We start from the raw sequence: 25,720 nt of genomic DNA on the forward strand, positions 1-25,720 counted from the left end.
TCCCTAGGCAGCTGATTCCACCTTAGAGTAGTAGAGTTGAGTAGACTGTGAAATAGTTTTTCCTAATATCCAGCCGGTACCTTTCTGCATGTAATTTAAGCCCGTTGCTTCAAGTCCTATCCTCTGCTTCCAACTGGAACAGCTCCTTGCCCTCCTCCAAACGACAGCCTTTCAAATATTTAAAGAGAGCAATCATGTCCCCCCTCAATCTCCTTTTCTCCAAACTAAACATTCCCAAGGCCCTCAGCCTTTCCTTGTAGGGCTCACCGGACACCTGATCGTTCTGTACACAGTACTCCAGGAGCAGTCTGACCGAGGCAGTATAGAGAGGGACTGTGACCTCCCGCAATTTCGATGCAACAGCCCTTTTGATGCAGCCCAGGTTTGCCTTTTTTTCCACCGCATCACTCTTACTGCTCATATTTAGTTTACAGTCCACTCTTACGCCAAGATCTCTTTCGCATACACTACTACCCAGAAGTGTATCCCCCATCCTGTATTTGTGCTTCACATTTTTGTGGCCCAGATGCAATACTGTGCACTTATCTATGTTGAATTACATCCTGTTTACAACCACCCACTTCTCTAGAGTATTCAGGTCTTGTTGAATTTTAACTCTTATCTTCTTGGGTGTTTGGCGTTCGTCCCAATTTGGTATCATCAGCAAATTTAATGAGTAGTCCATTTACCCCTTCCTCCAGATCATTGATAAAAACATTGACAAACCGAGCCCTGCGGCACCCCACTGAACTCCTCCCTCCAATCTGACGAAACGCCATTGACCACCACTCTTTGGGTGCGATCCTCTAACCAGTTCCCTATCCAGCGAACTGTCCAATAGTCCAGTCCACAGTCTTCCAGTTTACCCAATAGAATGTCATGGGGAGCCTTATCAAAAGCTTTACTGAAATCCAGGTAAATCACATCGGCAGAGTTCCCACAATCCAGTAAGATCATCACTCGATCAAAGAAGGAAACCAGGTTGGTCTGACAAGATCTGTTGGGGATAAAACCATGTTGACTTCCTCAGATCACTAAGCGGTCCTTCAGATGCTTACAGATCAATCCCTTTAAAATCTGCTCTAATATCTTCCCGACAACAGAAGTCAGTCTGACCGGCCTGTAGTTTCCTGGGTCATCCTTCTTCGCTTTCTTAAAGATTGGGATAATTTTGGCTCTTCTCCAATCCTGTGGCACATCCCCAGTCCTCCCCTAGTCCTCCAGGAGGCCTTGAAGATGATGGACAGAGGCTCTGCAAGTTCTCTAGGAAGTTCTTTGAGCACTCTTGGGTGCACACCATCCGGTCCAGGGGATTTGTATTCATCTAGTGCAGCCTGGTGCCTCTCCACAACCTCTCTGTCAATGTCAACTACACCCCCCCCCGGTGTCCTGTCATGTCTACTACCATCTCTAGATGGGCTCAAGTTCTTCAGGGAGAAAACAGAGGCAAAAAAGTAATTAAGCCTATCTGCTTTTTCTCTGTCCATCAGAGTTTCTCCTTCCATTCTCAACAGCAGTCCAGTTGTCTCTTTCACCTTGCATTTGCTTCTCACATATCTGTAAAAGTTTTTCTTATTGTAGCGAGCCCCCCTGGCCAGACCCAGCTCATACTGAGCTTTGGCTTCTCTGATGGCTGATCTGCAGTACCTAGTAACCCTCTTTAGAGGTCTGTCCTTCTCTCTATTTCCTGAACATTTCCTTTTTCTCCCTTAGCTTATTCTGGAGCTCTCTGTTCATCCACATCAGTTTCTTGGAGCCCTTACCATGTTTCCGTCTCTCTACCTACATCCAATCTCATTAGTAGGCCGAGGGATCATTTAATAGTGGCCCAAGTCTCCCATTTAGCAAAGTTAATTGGGATTTTAGCTATTTTCAGAACTACCTTATTTGTCATTAGCACTCTCCTGCTTCCTACTCAGCTTATTGGATGATTATTATCAGGTTGAGCACACACTGGCTGGCATGTGACTGGGAGGGGGGGCCTTCAGAAGCAAGTTGCTGTGTTGACTCTCATGTGTTGCTTTAGCAAGTTCTTCCATAGTCTGAAGTTTAATGAGTATTTTATTTAAATACTCCTGGATCTTTATTACCATTTCTGCTGTTAATAAACTTTGGTTTTCAAAGTGATATACAATAAAAATACTTGCTCAAGGGTGTATTTCAGTGATCTTGGATTGGTTGAGCAGGACCTGGTTTCTCTTGTGGGTTTGTCAGTGTTAACTTAAGGGGCTTAAAATTCTTTCAGTAGTTCTGTGAACTTGGGTTACTGGTGTGTGTACCTCTTGGAGGTTTTTCAGCTGAGGAAATCTAAAAGATTACTTTGGGGTGTGTAGCCTGATATTAACAAGGTTAGTCAATATCAGATCATTCTTCTGAGTGATTTTTGTTTCCCAGAAATAGCTAATCGGTCACTTCATAGTTAATTAGTTAAAAAGTAGACCATAGCTGATTGACCATTAGACATAGCCTTCATTGAAATATTGTTAGATGTTTCCCTGAGATTTGGGAAGAAATATTCCTCTCTGAAGCTTCTTGCTTTCTTAGGCTTCCCCCCTTGGCTGTATGTGAGTGTTCAACAGCTACTATGTTTTCATAAGAATCTGTACAGATGGGTTGGATTTGATCCCGTCTCCTCTTCTCAGAAGAGTGGGAGCCACTCATGCATGCATTGGTTATCTTTCCTTACATCAGAACTTGGAACAGGAATCTACCTTCTTGAAAGGCGTTTCCTTCTGTCATTAATTTCCCCATCTTTTGAACAATGTACAAGCATAGCTAAAGATAAGCTAGTCTTTTAAGAGACATTTTGACTCTTTTATTGTTTCACAAATCTCACAGACCCCTTCTCAAACAGTTAGCTGTAGACGTATGTTTTGGTAATGGATTTCTTATGGAACAGGCAGAGATTGTGCAGTGGCATAATTTCCCTCTTGAAATAGGTCCCTCAAAGGGCTACTTTGCATATTATATCCCAACATGTGCTTAAAAATATAACTTGAACATGCTTACTTATTTTATTTTATTCCTTGATTCTTTGAGATAATGGCACCTATAGCAATGCACACCATCAATAGCAGTGAAAACATAATACAAGTACAATATAAATTAAGAACTAAAAATATAAATGTGCAGGTGTCATCTATATCAGCAAAGCCTGGTTTGCCATTAAGGACAATATATAAAACAGCCCAGGATGATATATTTTGCAAATTCAGTTACATTTTAATTTGTTCAGTTTAAAATCCTGGACTATTATGTAGAATGTTTTATGTTTAATCTCCAGTTGTGTTAACTTTTATGTATACTTGGTTAAGAAGTCAGGTGCTCCTTCGGGATGGTATGGAATGAGGCACTGACCACTGGAGCAGGAAGTGGGGTGGGATTTAGTGGAAATTGCAGACTCTCCTTTGTCCCAGTAGAAGTGTCTTATTCTCACTTAATTCATTTGTGCTGGTTGCATATAATGAAAGGTGGATATTCATTTTTTCTGTGCACTTTTTTAACCCATCACTGCCAAGATAATTAAATATTAAGTGCAAGATGAATTTTGCTTTGCTTTTACGTCGTATCTATCATATGACAATTAGGTTGTAATGATTAAATATACAATTCATTGACTAATACTATAGCTGAATTTGAATTCTAGCTGTGCTTCATTTTCTGCATTCACACATCATGGCTAACCTCTGTTTATGATGGTGACTGACAAGGCTTCTGTTAGTGTGCCCTCCTCCTCTCATGCATGGTGCATTTCTCAGTTTGGGAATCCTTGAATCATGCTTTCCAAAATATGGTTCCCTGGAGAAATTGGAGCTTATTTTCCCCCCAGAAATTGGAACTTTTAACTGAGATTAGACATGCATGTGGATGTCACGACAAATTGGAGCTTGATCAAGGCTTTCCAAACCATGGAAGGCCTTCAATCATGCCCCACGCATGGGAGGGGAGTAGTAAAGAGGTTTCGTGTACACAAGAACAAATTGCATTCTTGCTCATAACAGACATATCTCTGAAAATGGTTAGTCTTACTAAATGATCAAATATAAAACAGCTGGCATTGTTGCTTGGTGCTGCTACTAGGAATTTGGGTATAGTGTGTTACAGTACTTGGTTGGTCTTGTCACACCAGGAGTATGAAGATCAGTGGTGTATCCTTTTTCTTGGAGTGCCTTTGTAGATTTGGGGGAAAAAATTAAAAACCCACTTTCTTCCTTTTTAACAGGTTTAAAGGAGAAACCAAAAAGTAATGCAGAAGATCTACAGATTAAAAAAGTGAAGAAGAAAAAGAAAAAGAAACACAAAGAGTGTGAGAAAAGGAAGCGTCCAAAAATGTACAGTAAATCTATTCAGACTATCTGCTCAGGATTGCTTTCTGATGCCGAAGATCAAGATTCCAAAGGCATTGTTGATAGTGATCTTAAGGATTTCAGTGGAAAGAATATGGATCCCAAGAAGGACTCTGAGTACAAGATACCAGAGAACAGTGAGTTTCCATTTGTCTCGTTAAAGGAGCCACGGGTTCAGAATACACTCAAAAGGTTGGACACGTTGGAGTTCAAACAGTTCATTCATGTTGAGCACCAGCCTAATGGAGGTGCTTCTGTTATCCATGCCTACAGTAATGAACTCTCCCACTTGTCTCCTGTGGAGATGGAGAGATTTGCAGAAGAGTTTGTGGGTGTGGTTTTTAGCGAAAATGAAAACTGCGCAGCTTACTATGTAATGGGTATTGTTCACGGGGCAGCTACTTACTTACCTGACTTTTTAGACTACTTTTCACTTAATTTTCCCAATTCACCAGTGAAAATGGAGATTTTGGGAAAGAAAGATATAGAGACGACAACTATGTCAAATTTTCATGCTCAGGTAAGAAGTTTTACGTCTTTTACTCTCAAAGTATTTAGTATTTTTACTCTCTAAAAAGAATGTGCAGCTGTCATAAATTTCTTATATATAAATGATGTCTCTTAAACAGAAGAACACCAGCTTTTTTAAATATCAAATGTTTCTGTGCATTTGCATGTAATGCTGTTGAGGAACAGAAGGTATCTTTAGTGATTTATAGTTTTGTGGTAATAATTCCCAACTTGTGTGTAAGTGCAGGGTCCTGTAAGCCACCCATGGGTTGTGTGAAGAATCTCTGCCTGATTTAGTGTTTGGAAAGATTCGGGACTAGAGGGAAACAAGCACGGCAGTCCCATGCAGAGTCACTCCAGTCTAAGCAGGAGAAACACTGCATAAGAGTTGGCCCGAAAGCTCAGTCAGCCTCCACTGTTTTTGTGAAATTCTTTTTGGGTTATTACATTGGCCATGGCAGATATGAGGACAATCTGGCTGCAACATCTGTTACCCCCTTGATCGCCAGGGTTGACTCGGGTAATCTAGCTGGCTAGGCAAGTGTCTGATTCCTCCCTCATGCTCCATGTGCATCCCTTTTGAAGCTGAATGCTCGGTGGAAGAGGATAACCATTCCAGATAGACGGAGTGTACCGTTCTTTGGTCAAGGATATACTTTGGCCGTGACTGAGCATTCTAGCCATTCAAAGAAGAAACCGAATTATCTACTCTTGAGGGCTCGCTGAGAAAAATAATTCTCAGAGAAACTAGGTGGGCAGTACTTGTTTTTACACACACTAAAGGTAAATTAAAAGTAAGAGTGAAATATGCTTCCATTTTTAATTCAGAAAAAGAGACTTGTCTTGGTTTTCAAAACTGTAGGAATTTTTTTTGTATATATCCCAGTAGAGTGTAACATTTTTGGAAATCTTGAAGCCATGCAGGGAGGCAGGCAAACCTAAATGGTACTTCTTTAGATGCATAGAATATGTTATGTAAAGCTGTCTGCATAGAAAATTGCACTATTCTCTGAAATTTTAAACTGGTTTTATTTTATTACTAAAATTGCAAATTATGCCATCTTAGAGATGGATCTGCAAGTTACTGAGTATAAACTAATTTCTGTATGTTGGGTAAAACGGGAAAAAATAAGTTGAAAATGGAAGCCATCAACACTGTAGTAAGCAAAAGGATTAAATAATGAGAGGCTTCAGCTACCTTCATACTGACTGAGTAGTTCTGGTCATAACAAAATAGAGTGAATTTCTCTTGCATTGCAACTTTTATCTAGCTGGCTAGAAGGCAGGTGATCATTGGAACCGGGTAGTGAGCTAATTGTTGAAATAAGTGGGACTACAGTTCAATTAAACTTAAACATTATGTAAACAGAAGAACTCCACTTGGGCCCTACATTTCTGAAGAAACAACATCTCAAAAATAAGAGGGTTAGTCAAAACTGAAAGGAAAGAAGGTCAGTTTTCTATCAGCAGAGGAGGGTATCCTTGTGCAGGCTAGTCTTTCTGCTTGCTTCTCAAGGCAGGGCTTGAGCTGGGAGCTTCCTTCAATTTTTGGTGGTAGGAAGATCCCCCAGTATATGCACTAGCTCCTCTGCAGTAGCATCTTCTTGCCAGGGCTCTGCTTTTCTAATCACTATTTCAAGCTGCTCAGGAAGCTGTTTAAATCTACAATTCTTAATGCTTAGATTTGAAGGTATGTCACAGATTAGACAAAGTAAATCGAACCAAGAGGTCACAGATTTTAGTTAACCAGCAGGGTAAAGGAAAACATAAAAGGATAGATAATTTTACAAAACACCCATCTTGTATAAACAAGGAAAGCAAGAAGGCAGCGCAAGCTGCAGCAACCAAATGTAAGCTGACAGCCAAATGAGACTGTGAAGAGCATTTTGCTAAAAATCATTACAACAAGAATATTTCTTCAGATATAACAGAAGCAGGTAACCAGCTGGGGAGGTGATTGGGCTCTTAGATTTTTGTAAAGGGATTGCTAATAGAAGGCACAGAGATTACAAAGATGGCAAGTGAATTTTTGCATCTGTCCTCACTGTGGGCTGGTTTCTCATATTAGAACTGCTTTTTTCATGGAGAATGTCTGAAGAACTGAGCCAAATAGAGAAGATAAGAGAAGAAGTTCTAGAGCCAATTGACAAATTTAAGAATAACAAGTTACTGGGTGTAGATGGCATATTTTGGAAGGGAATTCTGGAAGGAATTCAAATGTGAAATTATTATTCTCTGAACCATAATGTACAACTTATCACTAAAATCACCCACCCTACAGCAGAACTGGAAATCAGCAAGTCTAATACCAGTTTTCAAAAGGACTCTGTGAAATTGGTGAGCACTTGATTCATGTCAGAGAAAAGAAAGTACTAATTTATACAATTTGAAGTTAATTTGTGGTACTCATTGCTGTATGATGCAGTGATGGCTGCTGTCTTAGATGGCTTTTAAAGGGGATTAGATAGACTCATAAATCCCTTGGAGACTGTTGGCCATGATGGCTGAATAGGACTTGAGTGTTTGGAGATACTATACCTTTGCTGGGGAGCAGCAGCTGGGGAGCTGGTGGGCTACTGTAGGAAGCAAAATGTTGACCATTGGTCATCCAGCAGGAAAAGCAGACCTCCCTGGAACAGAATAAATGTGTTTATTTAAGAGAGAAAGAGAGATAACAGAGAAAAATACTATCACGTCATTTAGAAACAGCAATATCTTACTATATAAAAGCCTAAGCGTATTCAAGACAACTCACTTCCTACCCTGGTGCTCCAGAGGGCGCTGCTGTGGAGGGAAGCACAGATGAGGCAGCCAAACATCCAGAGAGCATGCTATGGCAGGAAGCCCAGGCTGAAATCAGACACGGATCAGGCGGCAATGCCTGCCCCCCGCTTTCATCCAGCTGGAGCAGAGTGGAGCAGGTGGCAATGCCTGCCTGATCTTCACTCAGTTGGGATCAGTAGTGGAGCAGGTGGCAATGCTTGCCTGCTGCCTTCACCCAGCTGGGATCAGGCACGAAGCAGGGGGTAATACTCAGCCTCTGCCTTCACCCAGCTCGGATCAGGAGTGGAGTAGGAGGCAGTGCCCGCCCCCCACCATCACCCAGCTGGGATCAAGAGTAGAGCAGGTGGCAATGCTCACTCCCCCTTCACCCAGCTGAGATCAGGAGCAGAGCAGGTGGTAATGTGTGCATCACCTGCTTTCATCCAGATAGGATCAGGAGTGGAGCACGTGGCAGTACCCGCCCCCTGCCTTTACCCAGCTGGGATGAGGAGCAAAGCAGGTGGCAATGCCTTCCCCCCGCTTTCCCCCCAGCTGGGATCAGGAGCAGAGCAGGTGGCAATGCCCACCCCCTGCCTTCACCCAGCTGGGATCAGGAGTGTAGCAGGTGGCAATGCCCGCTCCCCCCTTCACCCAGCTGGGATCAGGTGCAAAGCAGGCAGCAGTGCCCACCCCTATTCACCTGGCCGGAATCATGCATGGAATAGGAGGCAATGCCTACCCCCCCCCCCTTCAGCCATCTGGGATCGGGAGTGGAGCAGGTGGCAATGCCTGCTCCAGCTTCACCCTGCTGGGATCAGGAGTGGAGAAGGTGGCAATGCCCGCCCCCCTTCACACGGCTGGGATCAGGCGCAAAGCAGGCAGCAGTGCCCACCCCTATTCACCTGGCTGGAATCATGCATGGAATAGGAGGCAATGCTTGCCCCCCTTTCAGCCTGCTGGGATCGGGAGTTTTGCAAGTTTCAAATATTTTAAATCCTGCTTTTTGATATGTGTCTCTTGCAAACACACTATATTACATTTTTGTTTTAAAAGCCAGTGGAAAATAGCCTTACGTTTAAAAGGTGAATTTAGTCCGTTTACATTCCAAGATACAATTTTACACTCCATGATCAAATTTTAGCTCCTTTTGGTAAGTCTTTTTCATTGTCTTTAATAAACGTTTCCATCTCCTGGCCAGATCTGATGTTTCTCCTAGCTCCACCAAATTCGAAAGCCAGTCCTTCAGGTATTTCCCATCTGTATCTGATTTTCAAATCTTTTAACATCTGGACCAACTCTCTATACTTTTTCCTCTCCAACAACACCGATCTGGGCAGTTCTTTCATGATTCTCACCACTTTCCCATCGACTTCTAATGGATCCTGGAATTGTTTACTCACGATTGACTCTCTTGTATTCCTAGTTGTAAATTGCACAATCATATCTCTTGGTAACTTATTTTGAGCTGCAAATTTTGAATTAATTCTGTATGCCACGTCCAGAAGCGCTGCTATTTCCCCTTCTTCTTTACCCAGGTAACCCGCCAAGATTTCTGTAATCTGCTCTTAGGCTGATTTTTCCAAAATTTCCGGAATTGCACGAAATCTAAGTTGTTTTTCCATTTGTTTACATTCAGCTACAGCCATTCTTCCCTTCACTCCTCTCATCTCCATTCTCTGCACATCTGCCAAGGTGTCAGCCGCATTTTCTACTGCGTTAACTCTCTGCTGTGTGACTTGCAAGTCTTTTTGAACTTGATCCATGTTCTTAACTAGTTCTGCCATCTCTGATTTAAGTGCCTCTTTAAAATCTTTCAAATTTTTCGCCATCTCTTGCATCATATCTTTAAGCTCTTTATTTCCTTCCGAAACTTTTTTATCTAAATTTTCCAGCACCGCTTGCCATTCCTTTTTCAACATCGTGGGGCTAGCTTTACTTCACTCCCACGAGTCTGCTCTTTTCCTTAACTCCGTGGCACTACTTTATTATTTTCTTTTATTTTTAAAAGTCCAAATTTAGGTTGTTTTTCTAAAAGCTAGTATTTACGCAATCCAAAATGTCGGGCGTCTTTTCTCTATGGTTTTATTTTGAGGCAACCGCCCTTACCCTTGTCAAAGATGGCCTACTTCCGTTTTCCTTGAAGTCGCAGCTTTGACCTTCAAAATGGCGACATTCCACTTCCGTTGTTTACAAGCCGCTTCTCACCAGTCTCTTTATGGTTCTGACGCACTTCCTGTTCCTCTCCATTTCACAGCAGTTCTCGCGATGTTAAAACTTTCTCACAGTCCGCTATCTCTTCCTAGCCGCAGGTATGTAAACAATAATTGTTTTTCTCCCTCTGAGGCGGAGGACATCTTGGGTGTTTCCCACCATCCAATCGGGGAGGCAGGAAGTAGAATCTTTCTTCCTCTTCCTTTGGTGTGTGGGACCACCCTCTCTCTCCTCAGTTCTTTTCCTGCCTCAGGGGAGAGCAGTTCTCAATAGGCTAGCTAGGCTACCCTTTTTTGGACTATATCTTCAGTCTTCTTTTCTACTTGTTTGTTTGTTTATTCCTATACATCCCTCTTCTGCCCCATTCTCTCCCCAACCCTATTGTTACCTGACTGGTCTCCTTCCTTTTCTTATAACTTCTCCTTAAAAAAAAAAAAAAAAAAAAAGAAGAGGGAGAGAGAGGAAAGGAGGGTGAGAGGAGAGAGTTTTTTCTCTCGAGAAGAAGAGAGAAAACAATGGAGCAACGAAGGAGAGCGGAGGAGTCATCGGACTCAGACGAGTCCTTTTTGGAGAGGGCTGAGGGCTGCTCCCCGGGAACCGTCCTCCCGACGGTGGGGACAGGCCCGGCCGGGTCCGACTCGCCTAGGAGGCTTGATCGGCCCCCCGGCAGAAGAGCGCACGCCGGCGCAGAGCAGCCCAACAAGAAACGGCCCCGTCTGTTGCAGACGGAGCCGGGGACAGCCGCATGCAGCCAACGGGCCGCAGAAGAAAGCGCGGCTGCGAGAGACCCTTTTTCGGCGGGAAAAGACGCTGCGGCCGATCTCCCGCCAAAACGCATCGCCGAGGTTGCCAACCTCCCGGCGGGGGAGTCAAGGCAAATTTACTCAGATCCGGCACAGGGCTCTCTCCACGGCGCTCCTGATGATAATGTAAGTGCTTCCAGTGTATCCCCCCAAATGCTTGCAGCTATTAGAAGGTCTCTTAGAGAAGAACTAAGAGCCCTCTGCCAAACAGAAGGCCCAGGGAACAGTTCCTCCTTCTCAGCTGAGCTCCCAGGAACGTCCCAAACTCAGAGTGGTGTGCCTGCCTCCTGGCCAACTAAAGCAGCTAGAAAGCAGCACGGAAAGACCCCAAGATGGGAGGAGGAGGACCACTCTCTTAGCGAGGTTTCTGATGAGGGGGAGTTCCTCTCAGAGGAGGAACAGGAAGCGATCCTAGCCACTCCAGAACAGTCCAACAGGCTGTTTCAAATGGAAGACTATACATATTTATTGTCAAAAACCCTTTCAGCCCTGGATCTGAAGGAGTCTGAAAAGGGGGAGGAGGAAGAGATCCCCTCCCAGGGTTCAAAGGGGAGACCCAAAGGGAATAAGGAGTTCTTCCCTAGATCAGAGAGCAATCCCAGAGTATTTCCTTTTCCAGAATACTTTGAGCGACAACTCAAAGCAGAATGGTCCAATCCAGCTGCCAATAAGCAGATTCCCAATGTGATGAAAAAGCTGTATGTGTTGCCTAACTATACTGCTCAGTTCCTACAGGTTCCCGTGATTGACGCACCAGTGGCCGCTCTCCAGTCCCAGGGACTCCTGTCTGAAGACGGGCAAGGGATGATAAAAGATGGCCTAGACAAAAAAGGCGAAGCGGTGCTAAAGAGGGCTCACGAGGCACTGGCTACGTCCATCAAGGCATCTTCCATAGCCTCCATGGTGTCCAGGGCCGCAGTGGTGTGGACCAGGAGGTTAATCCAGCTTCTTCCAGAAAACAACAGGAGATTGCTGGAAGGAGCCAACAGGATACTGAAAGCTTGCACCTTCACCGCGGATGCCACCTTAGACGCAATGACTATGTCCTCCAGAGCACTGGCATCCTCCTCATCGGCCAGACGACTCTTGTGGCTTCGCGCCTGGCAAGCGGACCTTCAGGCCAAACTCATCTTGATGGCATACCCTTTCCAGGGAGACAAGCTCTTTGGTGATCAACTGGAGAAGATTCTAGTGGAAACCAAGGATAAGAAAAAGGCTCTTCCACGATCCTTGAGAAAACAGGAGAGACGATCTTTCGGATTTCAACCATTCAGATCACACCACACCTTACCCAGACATCGCCAGGACCACAAACGCAATTGGTCAGGGGCCAGACCGCAGTCTCGGAGGGGAACTTTCCAGGCAAAATTCAACAGACAACAAGGTCTTCGCGGCAACAGGCACGACTCGGAGGACAAAAGCCAGAAGCCCTGACTCTCAAGATGCTCCGGTGGGGGGAAGACTGCTCATGTTCCATCCCACGTGGGCGGAGTCCAAGGCGGATGCCTGGGCATTGGAGATTGTATCAAAAGGTTATCTGATAGAATTTCATTCCTTTCCACCGGAGCGATTCATAATCTCACCCCTCAAGAAAGACCCACACAAGCGTCACATCACTCTTCAAGCAATGCAACATCTTCTACGGATAGGAGCAGTCGAACACGTCCCTGCAGACGAAAAGGGGCAAGGGGTGTACTCGATATTCTTCATAGTCCCCAAAAGGAACGGGGACTGGAGATCCATCCTGGACCTAAAGTATGTAAACAAATTCATCAAGCTGAAGCGGTTCAGGATGGAGACTCTCCGATCCATAGCGGAGGCCTTGCAACACGGCGAGTTCTTGACATCAATAGATCTTACCGAAGCGTACCTCCATGTACCTATCGCCCCAGCTCACTGGAAGTTCCTGAGATTTTGCGTACAAGACACACACCTGCAATTCAGAGCAATGCCCTTCGGGCTGGCAACGGCACCCAGGGTATTTACCAAACTGCTAGTGATACCAGTGGTCAGACTCAGGGAGAGGGGATTCCAATTACATCCGTACTTGGACGATGTCCTGATAAGATCCGCCTCCCGGGAAACGTCAATCAGAGAAACAACGGAGGTCATTCGGGTCCTGGAGGACCATGGTTTTCTTATCAACAGATCCAAATGTTCTCTTCAACCGACTCAGCGCCTGGAACACCTGGGCCTCACCATAGACACCAGGGAGGGCTGCATGTTCCTTCCCAGAGAAAAGAGGATAAAACTCATTCGTTTGACTTCGGAGGTCATCAAACAATCGTCATCCTTACTAATGGAACTATCAAAATTACTGGGCCTGATGGTGGCACACTCAGAGGCAATTTACTGGGGAAAATTCCATCTCCGACCGCTGCAGGGCTTGTTACGTCCGTTCCAGCTTCAGATAGCCCGCAAAGCGATCCTCAAAGTCCAAGTCCCTCTGTCGGTCAAGGAAAGCCTGCGTTGGTGGACGGTCGAGTCCAACCTGCTCCAGGGCAAGAGTTTTCTCACTCCTCGATTCACTCAGATATTCACCGATGCCAGCTTAAAAGGTTGGGGAGCAACTCTAGAGGGCTCGCCGACACAGGGAGAGTGGTCCCCGAGAGAACGCGAACTTCCAATCAACGTTTTGGAAATGAGGGCGATTCTGCTAGCCTTGAAGTTCTTCGGCAGTCAGGGGACACTCGACCACGTGCTGATCAGGACGGACAACATCGCAGCCAAAGCTTATCTCAACAAACAAGGGGGAACCAAGTCGTCCCGCTTGCAGCGAGAAGCCAACAAGATCATCAGCTGGGCAGAACGCAACCTCAAGTCTCTACAGGCAGAGCACATTCGAGGAGTTCTCAATATCCAGGCAGATTGGCTGAGCAGAGAATCCCTACATCCCGGAGAGTGGACTCTGAAGAGAGAGATCTTCCAGATGCTGTCGGAACACTTCGGGCATCCGGAGGTAGATCTGTTCGCATCTCACAAGAACAATCAACTTCCAAGATTCCTGTCGCGGTATTTCCATCCACGAGCAGAGGGGACAGACGCTCTTCATGCACAGTGGCCTCGGGGCCTTCTGTACGCGTTCCCCCCCCTGCCGACTATTCCCAGGTTCCTAAGGAAAATACAGGAGCAACTTGCGACAGTGATCCTGGTTGCCCCTTGGTGGCCAAGAAGACCGTGGTTTGCGACACTGCAGCGGATGTCGGTAGCTCCACCTCTCAGGCTCCCGAACCACCCGGACCTACTACAGCAGGGTCCAATATGGCACCCCCCGTCCAGAGTGGTGGGCTCTGACCGGCTGGAAATTGAGCGGGACCATCTCCGACTAGAGGGTTTTCCTCCGAATATCATAGCTACTCTTCTAGCGTCAAGAAAGGAGTCCACAATCCGGATTTACAACGCAGCCTGGAAGGCATTCCACCGCTGGTGTAGACGAAAACAACTTGATCCTACAAAACCCACTAAGTCTTCTATACTTTCATTCCTACAAGAGGGATTAGATAGAGGGTTACGCCCAGCTACGCTGAGAAAGCAGGTAGCTGCTATAGGCACGGTGCTGCCAACGATAGAGGGAGTTCCTTTAGCGTCCCATTATCACATAAAGCGATTCCTGAGGGGGGCTACCCTTCTAAAACCTTCGACGGTGCATAGGTTTCCAACTTGGCGATTAAGCGTGGTTCTCTCGGCACTCACTCGACCTCCTTTTGAACCAATCAAGGAGATACAACTGAAATGGCTGAAGCTAAAAACCATATTCCTCGTGGCTATTACTTCGGCTCGTCGTATTTCAGAGTTGAGTGCCCTGTCCGTTCGGCCAGACCTATGTATATTCCATAGAGACAAGGTTGTCCTTAGGACCGATCCATCCTTCATGCCTAAGGCATACTCTATGTTTCATAGATCGCAGGAAATATGTCTTCCTTCATTCTGTCCAAGGCCGAGCCACCCAAAGGAACGCGAATGGCATAACCTCGACGTAAGGAGAGCTCTTAAGGCGTACTTGGTAAGAACTGAATCGATGCGCCTTTCAGATTCACTTTTTGTCAATGTTTCTCGCCCTAAACTGGGACAGCGAATGTCGTCCACTGCCATAGCTTACAGCATCAAGTCGTGTATACAAGAAGCTTATAAAACGATGAAGATGGAGGTTCCATCAGGGATCACAGCGCATTCGGCGAGGAGCGCAGCTACGAACGCTGCTCTCAGAAGGAATGCCTCCATAGAGGACATTTGTAAAGCGGCTACCTGGTCTTCGTCGTCTACGTTTATTAGACACTATAATATGCACACTTACGCTTCTGCAGACGCTGCCTTCGGACGCAGAGTTCTTCAGCATGTGATAGAGGACGAAGGCTCCGTCCCACCCAGGGCTTAGTACACTGCTTTGGGAGCACCCAAGATGTCCTCCGCCTCAGAGGGAGAACGGCCCCTTGGATACTCACCGAGAAGGGTCCTTCTCCTCTGAGGACAGGAGGACATCTTGCCCTCCCGTGAGCTTCGTCTGTGTTTTTTCCCTTTTTGTCTGAGTCCTGGATTGTTCTTTATATGTTCTGGCTATGAGATGACCTTTACTGCCGGTCCTTGTTATGTGCATGTGTTGAACAGTGTTGCACTTTGTTCTGTGTTCCTGTGTTCTTTCTATAGATTACAGTTTGAGATAGTTATATAACAATAGAGAGTACAAGATACTGCTGAGGGGAGTCACCCGAACTGAGGAGAGAGAGGGTGGTCCCACACACCAAAGGAAGAGGAAGAAAGATTCTACTTCCTGCCTCCCCGATTGGATGGTGGGAAACACCCAAGATGTCCTCCTGTCCTCAGAGGAGAAGGACCCTTCTCGGTGAGTATCCAAGGGGCCGTTCCGCGCAAACTTCTCTTTAAAATGTCACTTTTTATTAATTTATTTGCCGGAGTTTTCTCAATTATATATCAAGTCTCTCACAGTTTCCTAATTCTCTTTGTCACTTTATTTCTTATTGTAATCTGTCCCGTATTGAGAGATAGCAATCTTTACCTTCTTAGATGTTTCTCTTGGGTTGTAGTCACTACTTCGATTAGCCAATCGATTCAGGTTCCCTTCTTGGTTTGCTGAAGCTTGGGCATGCAGGTCTTATGCCAAAAATTGACTCCAGAGCCGCTGCAGAGCTCTTGGCTACCTTTCTTCGGGTGGGACCTCAAGGGTGGATGGGGGCTCGTTGCGTAGAACCCCCCTCACACCCGAGATCAACGCACCCTTGAGGTCTTGAGCGTACTTGCCTGTTCTCCACCTGAGAACAGGGGGCTATGGGCAGTTTGCGCCCCTCCAGCCCCTACAAACAGCGGCACAGACAGCTCAGCTCCCTGAGCTGCGTTAGACCTTCATGAATCCCAAACTGGAATAGATTCAATAGCGGAATATTTGGAGAAAATGAAGCTTCCAACAATTTCAGAGAAATTGAAAGAGAAGTTAAATAGGGAAGTGACAGAGGAAGAAATAAAAGAAGCCATACAATCAACAAAATTAGGGAAAGCGCCTGGACCGGATGAAATAACAGCAAAGTTTTATAGAATGATGGCCAATGACCTGACACCGTTTCTAAGAGAGGTAATGAATGGAATTTTGCAAGGCCAAAAGATTCCTGACTCATGGAATGAAGCTAATATATCACTGATTCCAAAAGATGGACAAGATTTGACTAATGTTAAGAATTATTGGCCAATTTCGCTGCTGAATAATGATTATAAAATATATGCGAAAATTATGGCGGAAAGGTTAAAGGGATGGATGTTGGAATTTATTGCAGAAGAACAGGCTGGACCTAATAGACAAAGTAAGGACCATTTAAGGACAGTAATAAACGCTATTGAATACTACGACAAGCACTGTGATAGGGAAGTTGGTTTCTTTTTTGTGGACGTGGAAACAGCATTTGACAATTTGAACTGGGACTTTATGTTTGCCACTATGGAAAAGCTGCAAATGGGAGAAAAGTTCATACAAGCAGATAAAGGAATTTATAAAGACCAGTGTGCAGCGATTGTAGTTAATGATGATTTGACTAAAAAATTGAAAATAAGCAAAGGTACAAGACAAGGTTGCCCGTTGTCTCCATTGTTGTTTATTTTGATCTTGGAAATTTTGTTGACCCAAATACGAGAGGATGATACAATTCGTGGCATAAAAATAAAGGAATTTTCCTACAAAGTCAGAGCATTTGCGGATGATGTAATGTTGATAGTGGAAGATCCAATATATAACATGCCAAAAATAATAGATAAAATAAAGGAATGTAGAGACTTGGCTGGATTTTATGTGAACAAAAAGAAGTTGAAGATATTGTGTAAGAATATGACGAAGCAAAAACAGCAAGAATTAATGGAGATAACAGACTGCGAGGTAACTAACAGTGAAATATTTAGGAATTGAGCTGACTGCGAAAAACATAGGTTTATTTAAAAATAATTACGAGAAACTGTGGCAACAAATAGAAAGATTTGATAAAATGGAATAAATTAAATTTGTCATGGTTGGGAAGAATAGCAGCAGTGAAGATGAATGTGTTACCACGTGTGATGTTTTTGCTGCAAACTATTCCAATTATCCGAGACTTCAAGCAATTTGACAAATGGCAAAGAAAAATTTCAGACTTCGTGTGGGCAGGCAGGAAACCCCGGGTGAAAATGAAAGTATTACAAGATTCGAAAGAAAGAGGTGGACTGCAACTGCCAAACATAAGATTATATTACGAAGCAATTTGTCTGACTTGGTTAAAAGACTGGATAACGCTAAAAGACCGTAAACTGCTGGCCTTGGAGGGACACAAAAAATTGGATGGCATGCCTACATGTGGTATGATAAAGTTAAAGCGGACTCTATGTTTTTACATCACTATATTAGAAGAAGCCTTTTCACAATCAGGAAGAAATACAAGAATTACATGGAAAGTGGCATCCCCTCATGGGTGTTACCATATGAAGTAATAGATCCGAGAGCTGTCTATAATGAACAACAGTGTTTAACTTATAAAGAGATAATGTCGATGGAACATAGAATACTAAAAATAAAGACACAAGAAGAGTTATCTCCTCACTATGGATGGTTTCAATACGGGCAAATCAGGGATCTTTACAACTTGGACTGTTTAAAGGGAGGAATAAGACTGAAAAACTCGGAGTTAGAAGAAGTGATTTGACAAGAAGGTAAAAAAGACATTTCGAAAATATACAAAATACTTTAAAAATGTTATACGGAAGACGAGACAGTCAAAGTCCAGATGGTGAAATGGGCAATAAACTTTCATAAAGAAATAACAATGGAATCATGGGAACACTTGTGGAAAAACACTTTGAAGCTTTCAACTTGTACCAATATTAAAGAGAATGTATATAAAATGATGTATAGGTGGTATTTAACGCCTAAGAAGATTGCGCTTGGAAATACAAATATGTCAGACAAATGCTGGAAATGTAAAAAGCATGAAGGATCATTGTATCATATGTGGTGGACTTGTGAGGTAGCTAAGCAATACTGGGGAGATATAATAGAAATAATTAATGAGGTTTTGCAAACCCATATAAATAAGAACCCAGAATTGCTGCTACTGAACTTGGGAATGGAAGATGTTCCAATGCAGTATAGAACATTGCTATTTTACATGACTACAGCAGCAAGACTTTTGTATGCGCAGAAATGGAAAGTGCAAGAAATACCAACTATAGAAGATTGGATTTACAAATTGTTGTACATGGCAGAAATGGACAAAATGACAAGAAAACTGAAAGATCTGGATCTAGGAGAATATTTTGCAGACTGGGGGAAACTGAAACAATATTTAGAAAAAAAATGGGATGTGAAAGGAGGACTGTGGCAGTTTGAGAATTATTAATTTGTGATTTTATAAAGGGGAGAGAGAAGTAACTTTACCATTAATGGGGAAATTTAGTCATTAATTAATCTAAGCTAACACTATTATTAAGAAGATTGTATTAAGAATAGATAGGTTAAACAGTTAGGAATAGAATGCATATATTAGAGAATCTGAGATATAGAATAATTTGAACATGCTTAGAATAAGGGATACAATATATATAAGATCTAGAAGAACATAGTTAAAAATAATTTAAGCGATAAGATGGGTTAAGGGTCGGAAAGCTGTTGGAAGTCAATAAGGAGGGGGGAAGGGGGGTTGTTATAATTTAGGTAATATGGAGAATTTATGTAAAATGTATGTACTCACCAATAATTTTTTTTAAAAAAAAGAATAAAAGTTTGTCTTTTCCTTAATTTTTTTTAAAAATATTTTTGTTTTTCACATATAAATCAAAAGAACATTATGCTTGCCTATATCCGTTATCTAGTTCTCCACCTTCTATATTTCATCCTAATACATCTTTAACTGTGGATTCTGTTGTATCATATACTATTACCATTAATATTACATTTGATCATTATACTTATTATTCATCCATTTGTAGAAGGGATCCCATGGTGCGGAAAAGTCTTCTTCCATTTGTCCTTTCATTAACGAAGTTAATTTGTCCATTTCCGCGGTTTCCATTACTTTCACTATTAACTCTTCTTGCTGTGGATTTTGTTGTTGTTTCCAGTATGTCGTTAATAAAATTCTGGCCGCTGTTACTATATGAATTATCAAATGTTTCTGTTCTTTGCTCATATCCAGCATACAATTTAATAAAAAAGTTTCTGGTTTGAGAGGAATTGATATCTGCAAAATATGTATTGTCGAAGGCTTTCACGGCCGGAGAACGATGGTTGTTGTGGGTTTTCCGGGCTGTATTGCCGTGGTCTTGGCATTGTAGTTCCTGACGGATATGTGAGCCGCACGTGCAAGACGCATATGTGAGCCGCACTTTCTCATTGAGGAAATTAATCATCTAAACCATGTACTTCAGGCAAATGGCTACTCCAGAAATGAAATCCGAAGAGCAATCAAACCCAGGATGAATCAAACAACCAAGGAAAAACAGTCTCCTACAGGAAAAGTGTTTTTGCCATATATCAAAGGAATTACTGATCAGATGGGAAAGTTTATGAAAAAGCATAACCTTCAAGCAGTATTCTGACCCACCCGAAAAATACAACAGATGCTACGATCAGCAAAAGACAGTAGAGACCCCCTCACCTCTGCAGGAGTATACCGTATACCCTGCAGCTGTGGACAAGTTTACATCGGGACCACAAAGCGTAGCATCCAGACAAGAATAAAAGAACACGAAAGACACTGCAGACTTGGACAACCTGAAAAATCAGCAGTGGCTGAACATAGCCTAACTCAAACAGGGCACAGTATCTTATTCCAGGACACCAAAATACTGGACAACACTTCCAACTACGTTGTCAGACTGCACAGGGAAGCCATTGAAATTCACAAGCATAAGCAAAACTTCAACAGGAAAGAAGAAACCTTAGAATCATAGAATCATAGAATCATAGAGTTGGAAGGGGCCATACAGACCATCTAGTCCAACCCCCTGCCCAGTGCAGGATCAGCCTAAAGCATCTCTGACAAGTATTCATCCAGCCTCTTCTTGAAAACTGCCAGTGAGGGGGAGCTCACCACCTCCCTAGGCAGCTGATTCCACTTTTGAACTACTCTGACGGTGAAAAAGTTTTTCCTAATATCCAGTCGGTACCTTTGTGCATGTAGTTTTAGCCCATTGTTTCGCGTCCTACCCTCTGCTGCCAACTGGAACAGCTCCCTGCCCTCCTCCAAATGACAGCCTTTCAAATATTTAAAGAATGAACAGAGCATGGTTTCCAGTTCTGAAAAACACCAGGCTAACAAAACACTGTATACCCGACAATAGCCCCGCAGAGAAGATTAGCACATCAAGCACCAATCCATATGCAAAAGAACCTCCTCAGGATACAGTGAAGCCTCTCGCCATTAGCATTCCACACCCTGGGAAACTCTTACAGGATGACTCAGCTCAACCCCACCCCTCCTGAGTAGATATAAATGACCTGCCAACATCTTTTCCACACTGTGACACTGAGAGATCTCTGTCTTTTGGTGCTACACCTCTGAAGATGCCAGCCACAGCTGCTGGCGAAACGTCAGGAACTACAATGCCAAGACCATGGCAATACAGCCCGGAAAACCCACAACAACCATCTGCAAAATAGTTTGTATTAGTTTGTGCACCATTATCCAGAATCTATGCTCCGCTTTACAAGACCACCACATATGAAAAAAACGTCCGTGTACATTTTTTACATTTCCAACACTTGTTTGACATATTTTTAAACATTTTAGCCAATCTATCTGGTGTTAAGATACGATCTATGGAACATTTTATATAGGTTCTCTTTAAATGTAGCAGATTTAGTTATTTTAATATTCACTTTCCATATCTTATTTCACTGTTCTGGGTCAATATTATTCCCTAAATTCCGTACCCATAAAGTTTTACATTTCTCCACTCCTTCATTTTCTTTTATTTTCATGAGGAACATAACATTTTCTTAATCAGTTTTTCATCTGAGTCACATAGCAGTTTTTCAAAGTATTTTTGTTCTAGATAGAAGCCTCCCATTTTATCTTTATTGTATCTGGACTCAATCTGTGCCCTTGACCACCAGTCCAAATTAATATCTTGATATATAGATAGATATAGATATAGATATAGATTTCCCTTCATTGTTATGGCTCAAGAGAGGCCTGTTCAAGATGCTGGGAAACGCTGGCCTGAATAAAGGCAACTGCTCCCTCCCTGGCCCCCTTGAGAACCAAGGGCTAAGTCCAGAGTGTGGCCTGTCAGAGCCTCCTCACAGTGGCTCTTCTCCAAGGCTGTGGCTTTATGCCAGCCTGATTAAAGGTAAGTCCAGATTAAAGGTAAATCTAGAAGTCTGGCCCTTCAGAGGCTCCTTACAATGGCTCTTCCTTCAAGGCTCTTTCCCAAAGATTTTGCCTCCATGTCTGCCTGGATAAAGGCTCCTCCCTTCCTTGGCTATGTCATCTCTAAAGGGAGACACCTGGATGGGTAGCTTAGCAGAGCTCTCTGTTTTGAGACTGAGAAGATTTTTTTTGCAGGCTTTGTCTGTCTGCCAGCCTGAAAAATGCTCCCTCTACTCCCTTGGCTGTGTTGGCTCTGAGGGGAGACACCTGGAGGTGTAACTTAACAGGGGCCTGGGATCTGAGGCTGAGAGACTTTTCCCCAAGGCCTTTGGAAATGTGCCTGCCTGACCCAAGGCATCTCTCTTCCTCCTAGGCTGTCCTTGATTTCAAGGTGCTGTTCCTTGGAGGTTAATGCAGCTAACACAATGAAATTGCAGCCTGTAACCATCAATGTAATGATTGGCACTCCTCAGCTGCTTCTGTTTTAATAGAGATGATAAACCTGCACCTCTAAGCCCAATGCTTTTTGAAGGCAGTTTTGTTCCTGTTTGTTCCATGCATACCCACACTCCTTTTTTCCTACTAGGAGATGGTGCTGGCTTTTCCCATGGTTCTCAATCTCATTGCTGTAAGATTCAGCAGTCATTTGGGGATTGTGCACAGGGTCTCTTCTAGTCAACCCAGAGTAACTTTATCCAGCAGAAACAGAAAAGAACATAAACCCAAACACAGTCCTTCCCTAGCAGTCCTTCAGCCAGTTTACACAGACATGAGTAAAACCTGGATGGGATTTTAGTATCCTGGGGCTAACATAAAACATGAAGCAGACTCCACAGTTTTACAATTTGCTACTGCTAGGAGAGAGTTCTTGTTGCAGTTGTGTTTATCCTGTTTCTGGGGTTGTTCCTGTATGACACTGTTTCATTTGGTATAGCAGTTAATTGAGCTAGGATCTGGGAATGCCATTCTGCCTGAAAGGCTTGTCTGTGGTCTTGGGCCCATCACATTCTCTCAGATGGAATGGAAAAATATAAAATCTTATAGCCACTTTGAGCTGTAAGTACACTGGGGGTGAAAGGTGGAGTTTAGGTAAAACTCCACACCCATTTTTTAAAACGTTGTCTTATGTTTCTACTCAGAAATGGTGCTTCAGGACAGGATGTCCTTAACACACAAACTTCCATTGAATTGGCTGCTGTCCTTTAGCAAATTTATACTTCATTCCAGTGGTCATCTTTATTGTTGTTGATGACCTTCGTGTTAAATAGCACTTCATCTCTAATTTAGTCACTATAGAGTGTGAATGCTGTAAACTGTTAGCCTAAACAGGAAGTAGAATTTCCCTTTAAATTGCTAATCAACAGGTTATTATGATCCTTGTACCATATTCTTTGGAGGGGGCATGAAGAATTGTCTGGGGTCTGATGCTCAGCCCCCGAACTTGCTGGGAGAAGGGGACAGGAGACAGCTGGGAGGCAGCTGCCCAGCCACCCCAACAGACTCCCAGAGCCAGAACCTGCCAGCACCCGAGGGAGGGAAAGAAGCACCCAAGCCTCAGAGGGTTAGAAGGGGCAGGTGGAAGCCAGCTAGCCCCACCTTACAGTGGGAGGCTAGGAGCCCAGGCAGGGAGATAGGAGGACCGTCAGGAGGGAAATAGACCTGAGGGAGAAGGTACAGGGAGCAGGGGCAGCCAGCCAACAAGCCAGCCAGCAACCTTACTGGCAGGGGAGGAAAAGCAGCAGCAAAGACAGCTCAGGACCACACCCCAGCCTCCAGGCAAGCTAGAGGAGATTAGCCAGGACCAGGAAAAGCTGGGAGCAGCTGGGAGCACTCAGCAGGGGAAGCTTGGCAGGCAGCCAGGAAAGCACAGCTGTGGCTGATCAGGGCAGCCAGGAGAGAAAACTCATGTGTGACTGCCTGAGACATCGAGGGCCATGGCTAGAGTACAGAGGGGGGCGTGGCTGGCAGGTGGAGCTGGGAATAGGGGAAAGGATATAAGGAGAATCCACCCCCAGGGTGTGGTGGGTTGTATAGGAGTGTGGTGAGTTAGGAGCAGGATGTGAGAGAAGGAGGATGGCATGTTGTGTAAGAGCAGAGGAGGAGAGAGAGGGAGAGGGAGAGGGAGAGAGATGGAAGGAGGAAGAGCAGAGGGGCTGAAGAAAGGAAAGTTCAACGAGCTGGAAGCAGGAGGAGGCAGCCAAGAGTCGGCCAGGTTGAGCAGGCCTGCAAGGGGGTTGAGAGGGAGCGAGAGTAAGATACACCCCCCCTCCTGCCACAGAGCAAGGCCCTGCAATATCCGTGGTGGCTGCTGGGAGTCGAAGTCAGGTGCGCTGGCATACAGCACTGTGGCGCCTGCAGTAGAACCTGACAAGAGTATTGGCCAAAGTGTTAGAAATTGAAGCTGTTGAACATCTCCAATAGCAGATTGCATCTTTATAGAATAAGATTAAAGTCCAGTGACTCCTTAAAGTCTTTTATTTGCTATGAGCTTTTGTGAATTTATCTTACTCCTTCAGATATCTGTGTTTCACAGCCTATAACTGGTGTATGTTGCATGTGATGAGTCTGTTCCTTTAATCTGGAACTGGACTGGCCTAAATGCTAGGACTTAAAAAAAAGCAGTAGCTGTTACTGTGGCTTCACATAGAGATTCTGAATTCTTCAGTCCAGATAGGCAACACTCTGTAAGGAGGAACAGGCTTGCTGTCAAATCCTTTAAATTCATTTTTCTATCCTTATTGATGATTTACTCTAGAAGAGAAAGTAAAAATTCAGTGGTCTGCTGCATTGTCCACCACTTTCAGTTTTCCTACAATTCTTTTTCACATCTGTGTTGCTTTATGGACTCAAAAGACCCAAGGTCTTCCCCATCTCTCGGCTCAGGGGAGGTCGTCTGTCCGCCCATTAATTGAACTATTCAGTTCAGTATTTCCCTGAGACTGAAAAAGGGTGTTATTTTTGAGTTCTCCTTGTTTGTTAAGGAGAAGAGATAGAAAAGCTTATTTTAGGTCCAGGCAGGGCTTTTTTTTGAGGGGGAATGCTCCGGAACAGTGTTCCGGCAGTTCTAGAATCTGACCACGTGATTCCTTCCTCCTTCGGCCTTGCAGGCTCTGCAGAGGAGGTTAAGCTACTTTGAGTTCATTCTGCTTTCTTTTCATTCCTCTGTGAGTGAGTGAGAGAGAGTAAGTGAGCTGGGGCCCAGCACGGGCTCTGCAGAGGAGGTTTAGCTGCTTTGAGTTCATTCTGCGTTTTTTTCATTGGGGGAGTGGGTGGGTGGAGCTGTGTGTGTATGTGTGCTGCTTTGAGTTCATTCTGCTTTCTTTTCATTCCTCTATGAGAGAGAGAGAGAGAGAGAGAGTGCAAGCAGAGCTGCTGGGGCCAGCCCTCCAGAGGAGGTTAAGCTGCTTTGAGTTCATTCTGCTCTCTTTTTATTCAGAGGTTTCTGTGTGTGTGCTGCTTTGAGTTCATTTTGTTTTATTTTCATTAGGGGAGTGGGTGGGTGGGGCTGTATGTGTACGTGTGCTGCTTTGAGTTCATTCTGCTTTCATTTCATTCAGGGGTTTCTGTGTATGTGTGTGCTGCTTTGAGTTCATTCTGCTTTCATTTCATTCAGGGGTTTCTGTGTATGTGTGTGCTGCTTTGAGTTCATTCTGCTTTCTTTTCAGGGGTGGGTGGGGCTGTGCATGTATGTGTGTTGCTTTCATTCTTTTGTTGACTGAAGTTGACATTGTTATGGTTCCCACAGCTTTTGAATGCTGATTGGTTCTGTGTTAGATAAATATATCAGTTATGGTTATTTGTATTAGTTAAAATATCAGTTATGGTTATTCCAGTTTTATGCTAGGAATGGATAGCTGTGTCCAAGTCACAGAAGGCTTTCATCAATAGATTATGTCTTAATAGCTGTAACTCAAATCGTTCTCCCCACCCTCCGCTGATTAACATCACTGAAATTGCAGTAGGCATATGGGTATTAAGGAAGTTTTTATGAATATTGTTTGTCTGGGACATTGGAATGTTTATGAGCATTTCACGATGTCACAACACCTTAGCCATTGGTAAGGTAGAGTTGGCAGGCAACAAAAGACATTTTAAACTAAAGTTGAGTATCTAATTTTGATTTGCTCCAGTAAAGCAAAACCCTCCCTGAAAATTCTATATTCATTAGATTAAGAATTTCAGACTCTGTGGAATTTTGAGAAAGAATTTTGGATTTTTTTTTCTATACTGGCAGAGGGGATCTGTTAGA

At 43.9% G+C, this 25,720-nt stretch overlaps 1 protein-coding gene across 1 annotated transcript in view; it reads left to right on the forward strand.

Annotated features, from left to right (window-relative positions):
• RSBN1L (round spermatid basic protein 1 like) overlaps positions 1-25,720 on the forward strand; it is a 77,764-nt gene that overhangs the window by 26,679 nt on the left and 25,365 nt on the right. Inside the window, exon 3 of the mRNA XM_054988324.1 lies at positions 4,223-4,866. Within this exon, the coding sequence (XP_054844299.1) occupies positions 4,223-4,866 (644 nt within the window). The remainder of the gene's footprint in view (positions 1-4,222; positions 4,867-25,720) is intronic.

Source organism: Eublepharis macularius, chromosome 9 (genome assembly GCF_028583425.1).
Source record: "Eublepharis macularius isolate TG4126 chromosome 9, MPM_Emac_v1.0, whole genome shotgun sequence".
Lineage (NCBI taxonomy): Eukaryota > Metazoa > Chordata > Lepidosauria > Squamata > Eublepharidae > Eublepharis > Eublepharis macularius.